The following is a 14,037-nucleotide window of genomic DNA, read 5'->3' as shown; positions in this document are numbered from 1 at the left end:
CCAAGCGAAAGAAAAGCACAAAGCAGGGTGAGCGAAAACGAGACAAGGAGGAGGGACGAGGGAGGTCAATTTGATCCATCGACGGCCGTTGTCCAATCGACACCGGCGTGGCGTGGGAACTCCCCCGGCTTGACCGGCAACCGGTCTGATCTCACAAGGACACCTGCACGTTCCCACCCTTGGCACATTGTACACAGCTTCATTGCTTCTACTCGAGGGCCATGCTATCCTCGACGTCGGCCGTGTCGTGACCTGCAGCGATGCGCGCCAGTTCCACCGCGAGGCGGGGCAGATCCGAGTCGTCCAAGAACGCCGCTACGGTCGCCTGCTCCTTCTGTCGATCGTGCCAGACGGCGTCAACCTCCACATCGCCCTTATCTGCCATCCTAGCCGCCACGAGCGCCTTTGCATCTTCGCCATCGCCCACGAGCTCGTGCACATCCAGATACGCCGACCGATTCGCATCGTCCGCAAGCACCTCGCCCAGCACCGCATACAGCGCCGTAGCCTGCAGGTCGGCAAGCACGGTCTGGTCCGAAACATTGGTGGTCTCGGACAGCGCGAACCAGTCGTCGCGCACCACTGCGCGGCGCCACACCGCCTTGAGCGCCTCGCGCAGCCGCGGCTCCGGTGCATCCTTGGCGCGAACCAGAACCTTGAGCGCCGTGGCAAAGTCCTCGAGCTGGTTCTCGGGCGTGTCCTTGAGCGTCAAGACATCCACAAGATCCTCCGAGCCCAGGTAGCGGTTCTCGAACAACAGCCTCTGCACCAGCTCCACGTAGTGCTCCCGGTACCCTGGGTACTCTCGCAGCCTCGTTGCTACGGCATCGACGATCTCGGTCGCAAGCTCACGTGCCTGCGCACTGCCAGCTGCGGGTAGATTGGCGGGAAGCCCGCCCAGCGCATTCTCCCACAGCGTCGCCAGACTGTCCTGCACGGCGATGAGGTCGAGCTGGTCGTCGAAGAACTCGATCTGCTTTTGCGTTCCCACCGTCTGCAGGTCCTGCAGCGCGAGCGTCGAGAGCACGCCGAGCTTGCCCAGGCTCATCATGAGCTTCCTCTGCGCAAGCACGCCCTCAGCCAGCGCGAGACGCTCGAGCGTGTGGGCTGCCTCGCCGTAACGCTGCAGCGCAAGGTCGTGCAGCCACGCGATGCGCTCGTGCCCGGGCTGCGCGAGGAAGTCGAGCACGAGCTGCGCATGCTCGCTCTTCTGCTCAAGCAGCACGCGCGGCTGGCCGTGCGCGAGGTAGTACGCATACAGCTCGAACGCAAACGGCTGCTTGTAGCGCTCGAGGTACGAGTCGAGGCGCGCGGGCGAGCGCAGCTGCGCCTCGTTGCAAAGCTCCACCAGCGTGCCGAAGTCCTCGTACTGCTCGGCGAGCGCAAACGCCCGGTCCGACCGACCGATCCCCACCAGCGGTCGAATGAACAGCGGCCGCGCAGAGCGCAGCGTAGCGCCAAACACGCTCAGCTCGCGCTCGTACGCCGCATCCGCCGCCGCCGCCGCCTGCAGATAGCGCAGACGCTCCTCGTAGCACGCCATGGCGACGTCAGCGAGCGTACACAGCTGCGCCTTGAGCTCGGCCTGCACGCGCTGCTCGCGCTTCACCTCGTCGCCCGCGCCCGAGTACTCGGTGGGCGCCACATCGATGCTCGAGCCCAGCTCGCGCGTGCGGTCCGGGATGAGGTTGACGCTGATCGAATAGAGCGTCTCGAGCAGCTGCACGTTGCCGCTCTGGGCGGTCCACGCTTCGAAAGCCGCGTCCTTGTTGGCGTCGATGCCGTACAGTCGGCCGTGCTCCTTGCGGTATCGCAGAGCGGCGCGGAACGCAGCGAGCACGGTGCGGTTGAGCTCGAGCACGTCGGTCGAGCGCGTGCGCAGCGGCTGCGCCGACACTGTGCTCGCCTGGCGCAGCAGCCGGTCCAGCACGCGCGGGCTCAGGTCCGCATGGTGCCTAAAGAAGCGGCGCACCACATCGTCGCTGCCGACGCCGAGCCCCTGCTCGGCCATGACCGTCTCGATCGCACGCGCCAGCGGGCTCTGTGCCGCCGAAGCCTGCGCGTGCGAGGCCGAGTAGAACTCGTTCTGATACACCCACAGCTCTGCGAGCGCCGCAGCCAGCTCGGCGTCCGCGCGCAGCTGGCGCTTGGTCGTCTGCGGCAGCTTCTCCAGGTGGCCGCATCTCGCCACGAATTCCACCAGAAAGCGCAGCTTGCCCAGCCGGTCCTTGAGCGCAGCACGCAGGTCGACGGGCGGCGGCACGCTCTGCGCAATGGGGTTGGAGAATGTGAGCAGCTCGCGGCTGAGGTCCTGGCACGCGGTCATGAGCGTGCCCTGAAGATGTTCGGGCAGGCGGAAGGTGAGAGGGTTGAGCGGCGACTCGGAGTAGTAGAGTGCCTGCTCGAGCTTGCCCTTGAGACGCTCGGTGTCTGCACGCTGACGGTCCGCTGCAGTTGCGGATGCGGTGCAGCGCTTGCGGATCGCGTCGATGCTCGTCTCGACCAGCAGCGAGCCCGACGCGGCCGAGATGAGCGAGAGTGCAGCCACGGCATTGTTGGCACCGACATGGACGGTGTCGCAGCCCGAGCCGATGAATCTATTCTTGACGTCGTCCTTGAGCTTGATGAGTTCCTCGAACGACTCGCATCCGTTTTCGAGCTGCTTGGCCACGACGGCATCCGCGAACGTGACGAACGCAGCAGGCCCACCGTTGGGCAGGCTGAGTGAGGGGGTTGCGTACGGCCGGGGATCCGCGTAGCTGGTGTACTTGATGGGCTGGATCGCCGCAACGACGAACGACGCCGCGTCTTTGACGACGTCGAGTGCGGCAAGACCGTACTGCAGCGGCTCGTGCTCGGTCTTGGACTGGGAGAAGAGCAGCACGAGTTTCCCATCGGCCTGGACGGCGCCGTCGAGGAGATCGAACGCCAGACTCTGTGCGGCGCTGTACCGCTCGTCGTTGAGCTGGAGCACGCTGCTGGCGACGACCTGCTGCACGTCCTGCTCGGCGAGCAGGCGTTCGCCACCCTGGTCGAGCACGTGCCACTTTTGGAGCGTCTTGCGGCCGATCGCATACACCTCGCGGCCCTGCTTGGACGCCTGGGCGGGCGCTACGGCGATGGCCTGGATGTGGTCGTTGGCCGAGCCCATGGCGGAGCTCGAGCCAAAGATGCGACCGAGCAGACCGCGCGGTTGGGAGAATGGCCTCACCTCGGCCTGGAGGATGCCCGCTCTGCTGCCGACCGAGACGCGAAGCAGGCGCGACGCACTCGTGGCGAGCACGACGGTCGACTCGTCGATACGCTGCAGCTTGACGATTGCCTCGCCCGACGAGAGCGGTGCGGCGATGCGCTGTGCGCGATCCTGGCGTGTGAGCGACGACGAAATGCCTTCCCACAGGCACGTTTGACCGTCGGGCGTGACGAGCAGCAGAGCGGGTTCGCGCTCGGACCCGCCGCGCGGCAGGAAGCACGCGTGCGACAGGTCGTTGATCGCCGACATGCTTGAGGATGCGTACTGAGGCACGGGGAAGACAAAGCAGGTGGGCGAGCCGGTGCCGATGCCGCGGCTGGCGTAGTTCCACACGAAGCACTGGGTGCGCGAGAGCAGGCATGCGTATCCGGTGTGAACGTCGAGGTGGCCCTGAAAAGCATCAATGTACATATCCGCCTCGGCCAGCAGTTCAAGCACCTCGGTGGGCAGGCGCGAGTAGGCCGAGACGTGGAGCCACTGGTCGCCGAGGAGCACGGTGCCCTCGTCGAGCTGCGCCTTTGCATCCTTTGGTGCGGGCGCAGGGCGACGATTGTAGCCGGCGTGAGAAGCAGAGTGGACAGTGTCCGCAACCGACCGCATCTCTGCGTCTTCGCTGACCACAGACCCCTCTCGATCGAACGCGGCGCTTGGGCTGAGCAGCGAGGCGCTAGGACCTGCGCTGGCGGCGAGCATCGACGATGGGCGTGGGCGTGCGCGCGAAGTGCGCGTCCTTGCGCCATTGAGGAAGAGCGAGCTGGCCGAGACGTCGCCGGCGTCGTTGTGCGTGTTGTCGTCGCGGCGGAAGGTGGATGGCGAGAGGAACGAGGGCGGGGAGATGGGATCGTGCGATCCAAACACCGGTGTACCTGCACGCGAGGGTCGGTTGCCCGAGCGTGCGGCGCCTGCTAGCGGCGTCGACGAGCGCGCATCCCTCGCTCGAGACGGTGTGGTGAACATGGTCGCAGGTGCGGGTGCGAATGCGGGTGCTGATGGTGGAGAGGCGGCAGGGAAGGCTGCTGGAAATTCTTCGCGACGACGACCAACACCAAAATCGCGTTTCGCTGCCTCGTGCACCGTTCTTGCCTCTCGAAAAATCGGCGATCCGACGATCAGTTCGTCGAAATTACTGTAACATGTTATGCCGATTCGCAGCCGGACAAGCATCAACGCCAGGCAACAGCGTCAAAGCCCTTGGCACTTGGCGCCCTCGCCACTGCCTCCAATCGCAGAATGATGCGTCCACACACAGCCGCTGCACCACGTCTGCCAAAAGACAAACTTGAGCGCCGGAACTAAACATGAAACAATGTGCGACCAACAAACATGCGAAGAACGAAACAAGACCAGCAAGTGCCAAGGAAAGCGAGTACAGCGGGGAAGTGAGACAACAACAATGCGAGGAATGGTTCAGGAGGGGAAGGGAGAGAAGGGAGAAGGGAATCACGTCTCGGGCTCGGAGCTGTCGGGCGCGTCGCCGCTCTCGACGTCCATAGCTTCGTGGATCGAGCGCATCATGTCGACATCGCCCGTGCTCGACGCGTCCTCGTGGCTCCAGGGGAACGGATTGGCCGCACCGCTCATCTCGGAATCGTCAGAGGCAGGTGCCTTTTCTCTGCCTCTATCCGCGTCCCTTGCTCTCGCGGCGGCAAGCGTGCTTGCGGGGACAGCACCTCCGGGCCTCCAGATGCGCACCGTGCGGTCGTCGCCGCAGCTCGCAATGGTGAGTGCGTCTCTGGGATGCCATGCGACGCCATTGACCGGACCCTTGGCGTGCCCGCTCAGCGTCTCGATGAGCCGGCCCGTGGCGCGGTGCCAGATGTAGATCTTGGCGTCCTCGCTGCCGGACACGACAAAGTTCTCGTCGATGCCTCCGAAGCCGCAAAAGATGACGTTCCTGCTGAGCTGGTGACCGTTGAACCTGCGCACCAGGCACTGCCGGTTGATGTCCCACATCTGCAGCTCGCTCGGACGCACATTGACCAGCACGTACTGCGAGTCGCCGCTCACCGCCAGACTCACGACCTCCTCGCGCAGGTAGATCGAGCCGAGCTCGTCGCGTGTGCGCAGGTTGATAAAGTGAATGCGGTTCTTCTCTGTGCCCATCGTCCTCGAGCCGCCGCCCAGATCGGCGTGCGCATCGTGACCCAGCCCCGTCGACGTGGTCGTGTGCGTTGTGGTGGACGAAGAGCTGTCGCTCAGATGATCCGAGGCTGTCGAGGCGCTCAATGCTGTCGTCGACACACCCGCATGGCCGCGCCCGACCGACGTGGGAATTGTCGAGGGCGCCACTTCGCGCTGACTGAGTGCGATGAGATGCGCGCCGTCCGGTGAGGCTGCCACGGCGAGCACGCGGAAGGGCGAGGTGGTCTTCTTGTGCAAGACGTATCCATCGGCATCCCAGTAGACAATCTTGCCGTCCATACCGCCTGTGACAAAGCCCGAGCCGTCCGGAAGCCAGGATGCGGTGGCGACCGTGTACTGGTGTTCGCGCAGCGTGAGCATGGTGCCTGTCTGAATGCGGCACAGCGTGACGTCGACTTCGGAGGTGGCAAGCAGCTGCTTGTCATCCGGCGACCATGACACTGACGAAATGCTGTCCGAGAGCGGCACGAACTTCTGCAGCAGCTTGTAGTCGTCGGTGACGCTCCAGACGAGCATCGTCTTGTCTGCGCCTGCCGTGGCGAGCTTGGTGCCGTCGTGTGAGAATGCCAGGCACCACACCTCGTCGTGGTGGTCGGTGATCGTGTGTGCTACGCGCGAGGGGAACACGGAGCGGTCGGAGCGGTGGTCTGTGAGCAAAGAGAATGGCGCGCCGTGCGGCTGGTTGTAGAAAGGATCTTGGTGCTTCTGGTAGCTCTGCGCCTGTTCGAGCAGCTGGGGCAGCCGGCGACTGGGCAGCATGACGAGCGGCGACACGGCTGCCTCGATGTCCATCATGAGCTGCCTGCGCGACTCGCCGTTGGCGCCGTCCCATTGGGCGCGCTCACGCAGCTGCTCTGGCGAAGCGGTGACGACGAGACTGGAGAGCAGGTGGAGCTGCGAGGTATCGTTGTTGAGCGGTGTGAGCTTCTCACGCAGCACGTTGAGCGCCTTCTTGGTGTGGCGTGCCTCGAGCAGTTCGAGGTAGCGTTGTTTCTGGAGCATGAAGCGGATGGAGCGGAGGCTGACCACATCGGGTCGGCGCAGGACCGAGTCGATGAGGTCCTGGCTTTGGGCGTCGGACGACGGGGCGGTGGACGAGGACGGCTGAGGCTCGAGTGCGATGCTAGCGCCTCCGGGCGGAGAGCGCGCGGCCTGGATGCGTCTTGCGGCATAGGTGAGACCGTCAATGAGCAGGCGCTCCGCATTCCTCCAGTCGCCGCTCAGCACAGCCGTGCGGAAGGCGGTGATGGAGGGGTGCTCGAGCGTGATGCCGGACTCGGCCTCGAGCGCCTTTGCGGCCTGATCGTAGCCCATCTCGCGCAGCGACTGGAGAGTGAGCTTGACGAGCTCCCTGCGGTCGATGGGGCTGCCCACGAAAAGCGGAGTGAATACGGCAGCATCTGCATAGTCGTCTACGGGCGCAGCTGGCGGCCGGGTGGAACGATGGCCGTTGCTCGACGAGCCGCCGGATTCCGAGTACGACGCCGCATGCTCGGCCGCACCGCTTGCCCTTCCATTGGAGGTGCTGCCGTTGGAAGCCATGGCGGTGTTGTTGGTCATAGCCGTGATGGAGTCGCGATCGGCAGGAGCGGCGGGAAGCAAGGTACGAGACGAAGAGGAAGAGGAAGCGCCGTTGGCCGCAGTAGAGTGGGTGGCAGACAAGCCCAGCCTGGCCCTTTTGGGCAAACGGGCCTCGGAGGGACTTGTGGATCGCGAAGGTTGGCGCGGCGTGCTGGAGAGCGGGTGCTGGCTATGCCTGCCAAGAGGATGATCGGCGCTCTTGCTTTCTATCGACTACCGATACCCAGGGATTGAGGTGGCTGACTGCGGGGTACAGTTCGTAAGTCCGTGTGCCAATCAAGATGAGCTGATGGATGTTGGATGTCTCTGATCCTACGGAGGCCCTTCGACGCTCCGATCAGGTATGAACGAGGTGAGGGAGGTGGTCGTGCGTGATAAGGCGGTCGAATAGCAGCTCCTGCTGTCGTTGAGCGGCTCAGTCACAGGGACAGCGTATATGCGCTGCGCTGCGCACGCGCCAGCCCACGGCAGCCCACGGCAGCCAGGCAAGCCCAGCCCGCAGCCCAGCCAGTCAACCCGTTCGACCCTGAACCGACCCTGACCCTGGCCCTGACGCTCAAGTGCTGCTCTGGCCCTGAGCCGCTCTTGTGAAATTTGGCGTCAGCCGGCGCAATTCAGCTGCAGAGGTGCGCGCCAAAGTGGAGGTTTTTCTCCAGACCCTGCGCGTGTCTCGCCCGACTGAAACCTCCCCGCCTTTGCTCCTGGACCCTCACACCAAGTGTACCCTTCGCACCCGCACCGTCATGGCATCAACAGAACCATCATGATGAATAGAAAACAACAAATAAATACAATCAGCCCCCTCGAAGGACTGCAGATGAGCGCCGCTACTTCTCGCCGCTACTTTTCGCCGCGCGTGACAAAGTTCTTGGCAAAGCGCAGCATGGCTCGAAAGTCTGGCATCTCGGGCCCGCCTCCCTTGGCTGCAAACGCACCGTTGCGCCCCGCTGCGCCCATCCTGCCCTCGACACTGCGCAGCGGCAGCCGCTGGTTCGATGCAGCGTGCGTCACCAGCACATGCGCCAGCCAGTACAGCGGCAGCGCATCGTCCGACAGCGGCGTCGCCCCCGACGCTGTCAGCGGGGTGAAGAGCGTCGGTTGCAGCTCCGTTGGCCACGCCCACTTGTTGGTCGGCGATCCAGAGTGCGTGCTGAGGCTGTCGTCGCTCATGTCGCTCGCCGCACCGCTCGTCTGGGCCGTCTGCCCTGCCTGCCCTGTCTGCCCTGCCTTTTTGACCGACGCCAGCCTGCAGGTGGCATCGCCATCCCACGCCTTGCGCCAGCGAGACAGCGCGCGCTTGTACAGCGCCACCTGCCCGTCCACCGTCGAGCCTGCCGCGCGACTCGCCAGTCCCTGCTTGAGCCACTTGCTCAACGACGACGGCCGCGGCACCTTGTTCGCCCGGCCCTCGAGCATCTCGATGATGCCGCGCAGCAGCGCCAGCACCATTACCAGCCGCGCAAACGGTCCGTGCTCGCCATAGATCGACGGCACCTCGGCGACGCCCGGCGGCGACATGGAATCCGTCTCGCCTGCCACAAGCAGCTGATGCAGCGCCTCGTCCAGCGTCGGCGCACGATACTGCTCGAGCGCCTTGCTCCACACCGTCGACGTCGGCGCACGCCACAGCGCGTCCGGGCTCGGCAGCGGCAGATGCGCCACCTCCTTGGTCGACAGCAACGTCGGCACCGCCGCGTCCAGGTGCGCCACCGTGTCCATCGTGTACACCACAAACGCGCTTCTTCGCCGGCCCTCGAGCTCCGCCCAGCGTCGCCACACCGTGTCGCCCTCGTCGTCTTCGGCGCCATACGACGGCATGAACGAGTACGAGAAGCACGTGTCGAGCGTCTCGAGCATCACCTGCTGCGTCACATCGTCGGCCGAGATCGCCACGTTGCGCTGCGCATGGTCGGCCTCCGGGTCAAAGAAGCCCGCCTGGCGCGCCAGCGTCACCACCGTGCCGTGCGAGATGCCCGCCACCATGCGCGTCGTCGCATCGCTGCTGAGGAAATTGTTGCTCTGGAAGAGCATCAGCGCCTGCACCACCGAGCACTTGTCCTTGATGCTCTTGCACCGGCTTGCAAACGTGCGCATCAACATGTCCGTCTTTTCGCTCATCACAATCGGCTTGACAAGCTCCTGTCCGTCCTCCTCGTCCACGTACTGGCTCGGATACTTGTCCGCAATGATGCGATGCACCTCGTCCATCGGCTCGTGTGCCCCGCCGTTGCTGTTGATCAGATTCACCGCCGACTTGGGCACAACCTCCTCGCCGCCCCACCACTTGCGCCCCGCCTCGTGCCCGCCGAGCATGCAGATCGCAAACGCCAGGCAGCCCGGTTGCGTGTCCATCCGGAACGTCGGCTCATGGATCACGGGGAAGTGCTTGAGCAAATTCTGCTGCGCATGCAGCGCCAGCATGCTCAACCGCGTGATGGGTGGCAGATTCCAGTGCAGCACCGAATAGCAAGGTCGGAACATGTCGGGCGGGATGAAGAACGGATTCTTGGTATCCGTCAGCGCCTTCTCGAGCGGCGTCGGGATGGGTCCTAGCTCGAGGCTCGCCGCCACATCCATCGCGCCGTCGACGTCCATCGCTGCCGTCGAATGGGCGGCGATGTTCTTCGAGTTGAAATAGTCCGACGTATTGGTGAGGTCCACCGCGCCAGACCCTGCCGTAGTGGTGCTGAGACCATTGAGCAGCTGCTGGATGCTGGGACTCATGAGCCAGCCGAGCGCGCTCATCTGGACGCCCGGCGTGCCGCTGTTGGCGGCGGCCGCAGCGACGCCGCCAGCGCTGGGGTTCGAGAACATCGAATGGTCCCAGTTGGGCGTGGAAAACTGCGAGTTGCCCAGCGCGGCCGAGCCAAATGCCGTCGTGGGGCCGTTGAAAAAGGAGATTTCACTTCCATGGATCCCGGCTCTCAACTCCTGGGCGCCGCCCTGAAGCCTCAAAAGGAAGGCTTCGGGACCTGGCGTGAGAGCCCCTCCATCAAAATATTGCTGCGACTCGTTTTTGACGAAGCGACTGGGCGTGTCGATGCCGCTGCCGGTGCCCATGGACACGGGCGCCGACGTCGTGGTACTACCGCCGCCGCTCGAAGAGGACGAGGCCGCCACCACTGCCGACGACGCGGAAGTCGATGGTGCTGATGTCGTCGCTGTTGTCGCAGCTGTCGATGCCAAAGTTGCCGCAGCCGAGGTGGCAGCCGACGTGGTCGGTGCCGATACAGCCCCGGCTGCCGATGTTGTCGACGACGTGGACTTTGCATCGCCCGCGTCGCCTGCGTCGGTCTTGTCGGAGGAGCCGCTGAGCTTCTCGCTGGACGAGCTCTTGCCGAGTCTGGCGGAAGCGGAGATGCCGTCCGACTGGGGCGAGGTGCTCTGACTGCCCGAGATGTTGATACCTTGGAGGCTGTTGTGCCGGCTGATCGTGCGCGAAGGTGGGCGCATGCCCGTCCACTGACCGCCTAGGTCAATCGAGGCGAGCCCGCCTCCAGGCGTGGTTGGCAAAGCCGAGCGGGGACTCGAGACGAGGGGCGTGTCGCGCGCGTTGGAAAAGGCAGACAGATACGGCGACATGGACGAGTTGAGCGCCGTGTTGGAGAAGGGAGAGAGCGGGCCGAGCGTCGAGACGGAGAAGCGCACGGGCTCTTTGGGCGTGGTGGCGCCCGAAGCCTCGGTTGCTTGTGTCGTTCCGCTCGCCGCGGTGGCTGCCGAGCCAGAATGGTTGGACGACGATGCGCCCGTGTCCGCCGATGATGCCGAGGTGCCAAAGGAAAAGGCGGGACTGTTGGCATTGTTAGAGGCGTAGCCGCCGAGGTTGGACGAAGAGGCAGCACCGACGCCACCCGAGAGGCCGGGAGCGGTAGAGCGGAAGTAGCTTGCATCGGAGCCGAGATGGGAGGCGGTGCGCGAGCGGTCGCCGAGATGGCTCAAGGGCGAGGTGACGGGGAAGCCGAGCGATGCGAGCATGCTGGCGGTGGCGCGGGCGGCGGAACCGGGCGTGGTGACGTGACCTGGAGATGGGAGCTTGGCGGTATCGAGGCCTTCCCAGATGGCAGCGTCTGCGGCACTGGCGAAGGAGGTGGCGGGGCGGGCGGCGTACTGGTCGTAGGCAGACTGGCGCATGTAGCGCGAGCCCGAGTTGCTGCCATGGCGGGCCAGAGGCTGGCCAAAGCGGGGGCTTCCGTGCTCGCTTCTCGGCGCGTTCGACTCGGGGCTGGAGGGCTGGTAGAGCTGCGGGTGGAGGGCAGCGACGGCCGAGTGAACGGGGAGCGGGAAGGGAGTCGAAGCGTACGGGTTAACTGCTCCCCTCCCCATATGAAAATCCGGGGGGTCCATGGAGTTGGCGTACTGATACGCGGCCACGGAGCTGATGGCAGCTACGGTGGTGGCGGCAGCCGCAGCCTGCGCCTGGGAGTCGGCAGCGATGGCAGGGTCGATCAAGGCGGAGGTATCCTCATCATGGCCCTGCGCACCTGCGGGCGGATGGCCCGCGGCAGCGGCTGCGGCTGCAGCAGCGGCTGCCACAGCGATCGCGTCGTGGGTGAGCTGGTCCGAGTGATGCGGTGCGGGCGGTGGCGGAGCAGGACCGTCAAGACCATCCGAGTGGGTCATGCTCGAGGAGGCTGCATGTCCATTGCCGTCGGCACCGTCGGCCGCGCCATTGGTGCTGCTGGCAGCAGCGGCTGCCGCCTTTGCAGCCTTTGTGGAGCCTTTTGGACGGCCGGGTTTGGCGGTGGAGGAAGAGCGACGGGGCTTGGTGGTCTTGGGTGGAGAGTCGCCTTCGGCGGGTTTTTCGCCGTCGCCAGTGCCATCTTGCTGCAGGACGACGCGACACTGACGCCTGTGACGGGAGAGAACGTCACTGGACACGCGGAAGATGCAGGAAAGGAGCGAAGGTCCGAGTCAGATACGGCTCGAGCCGACAATGGCAAGGCAATGGGTGAATGAAACAAGATGCATACCTTCGGGAGAAGCCCTTGCCACAATCGCATACAAATGGACGGATGTCGGCGTCTGTGTGGTCACGGCGAGGGCAAGAAGGATCAGAAAATAGCGAGAACGTTGGCAGAAGAAGGAGAGAAGAGGACGGCACCAGAATGATCAGCGAAAGGGAAGTTCTTTGCGGCTGGCAGCGAGGTATACTCACGTCTCCTCTCGTGACGCCTAAGGTATTCGAGTCGCGAGTAGCTGGTGGCGCAGGTGGGGCAGATGAAAGGAGGACCGTTGGGCACGGGACCGCCCGGGTTGTCGGCGTGGTCAGCGTCGGCGTCGTCCTTGGTGTCGTCGTTGTCGTCGTTGGAGGCGATCGAGTCGCGCTTCTGTATTTTGCGCGCCGGGCCGGAGGGCGTGGGAGAGTCGGGACGTGCGCGAACACGCCCGTTCTCCGACTCAGCAGCGGCGCCAAAGTAGTCGCTCTGCATGATGGTGGTCGCCGGAGGCGTGCCGAAGCGGGTGGGAAAAGACGTCGGCAGCGCCGCTAGCTGGAACGGTTGGATGTCGCTCGATTAGCAAAAGCTAGGTGAAATTGAGATGGCCGGTGCGGTTGGTTTTTCTGCTTCGTCGGATGCCGGTCGACCACCGCGGGTCGATGGAAGGAAGAGTGAGCACGTCTGCGTGCGGACGGAGTTGGGTAGATGAGCCGGATGACGGATGGCTGCACTGCGGTTCGGCGCCGGATGGCGTCCACAAGGGGCGACGGTGGGACGCGACGTCGACGATGTTGCGCACGATGTCGATACCACCGAAAGGATCCGATCGCGGACGAAGCGAGCGGATGAGGGAGGGTGAGGAGAGGAGACAAGGCCGTCGGCGCGGTGAGTAGGGCCGTGCAAGAGGTGATGTGGTGAGAAGGAATGGCAGTCGGCGCTCCGCGACGATGTGGGTGTGTGGAGGTGACAATGGCGCCGAGGTTTGGCCCTCTCTGCTTCCCTCTTTCTCCACCCTGGCTCTAGGCAGTCAGCCGCTGGGCGAGTCGGGCGGCAGCAGCAGCGGCAGGCACCGATGGAGCCAAGGCCAGGGCGAGCAGCAGCGAGGCAGAGAGAGAGAGAGGCGGACGGGCAGTCTCTGACCGCCGAGCCAAAGACGCGTGCCAAAGGTGGAGGCATCGGAACAGTCAAAAAAAAATGCGCGAAAATTGATTGGACTCGCCAGACGCAGCGTGGGTCGGCCTTGCCTGCCCTTCGATTTCCTCGCCTCTGCTGAGTGGCTGCCCTTTTTTTTTGCAATCCCCTTCCCCCCCGTTTTCTTGCCTCTGCCTCTCTGCGCACCTCTTCATCGTTTCGTCGACATCGGCTTGGCCGTTGCCCTCGTCAAAATGTCGCTTTGGCTAGACGGAACTTTTGCCTGGCTTCAGACTCGCTGCTGCCTCTGTGGCAGAGCGAGTGGTCTAGTGAGGGTGAATCGGTCACTGTGGCTCGAATCGCTCTGGCTGCCATGAGGGAGGAGCTCACTCAGAACAACAGTCACACAATATTCAGCCATGCCGTGGAGCGGGCGACCAGGCGAGCAAGCGAGGAGACGGCGACTGCTGCGGCCTCCACGCGCACTGACTGGCACGGAAAAGCGGATGCGGCTGCCCATCAGCGTGCGGTGCGGTCTTTCGGCGCGTTAGTAAGCCGCTCAAGTGCGGCGGATGGGGCGCCGCAAAAGTGCGCTGGAGCTGGGCGGCTGAGTCGCGGCTGTGGGTGTCGATCGCGGTCTCACACCGCTGCGCGCTTCCCCGTCGGCCGCATTCACAGCCGCCTGCCTCGTCTGCATCGCCTCGCCTGCCGCACCTGCGATCGATCTCCTTCGAACGACGGCACGCTGCACCCACGACAGGGCACCAGCCTCAGCTTTTCTGCTTTTGGCCCTTGGATCAGTGCGGGCTTCGCGGTGTTGGTTGGGCCAGTTGAACCCTTGATCGTCGCCGCGGACTCTACTTACTCGTACGAGACGTCTTGGAGGCACTGTCCGGGTTCCGAGATTTGACATGTGGGGTCCACCTCACCGACTGTCTGTGCGCATCTCGAGCTTCCACACCACCGCTCCATCCGCACTGGCTCTTGGACACG

General features: G+C 64.5%; 1 protein-coding gene across 1 annotated transcript; it reads right to left on the bottom strand.

The window, feature by feature from the left end:
• Window positions 1–208: 208 nt before the first annotated feature.
• PAN0_010c4124 (wd domain-containing protein) lies at window positions 209–12,405 on the bottom strand (the record flags this gene model as incomplete). The annotated part of the gene is made up of 6 exons (XM_014800578.1): window positions 209–4,379; window positions 4,698–7,182; window positions 7,293–7,390; window positions 7,821–11,825; window positions 11,947–11,998; window positions 12,132–12,405. 6 exons carry the CDS (start codon window positions 12,403–12,405, stop codon window positions 209–211), a joined length of 11,085 nt encoding a protein of 3,694 aa, XP_014656064.1.
• Between the last annotated feature and the right edge of the window lie 1,632 nt (window positions 12,406–14,037).

The sequence above is a fragment of the Moesziomyces antarcticus genome (assembly GCF_000747765.1).
Source record: "Moesziomyces antarcticus DNA, scaffold: scaffold_v10010, strain JCM 10317, whole genome shotgun sequence".
Taxonomy (NCBI): domain Eukaryota; kingdom Fungi; phylum Basidiomycota; class Ustilaginomycetes; order Ustilaginales; family Ustilaginaceae; genus Moesziomyces; species Moesziomyces antarcticus.
This window is presented reverse-complemented; position numbering and strand designations above follow the sequence as displayed.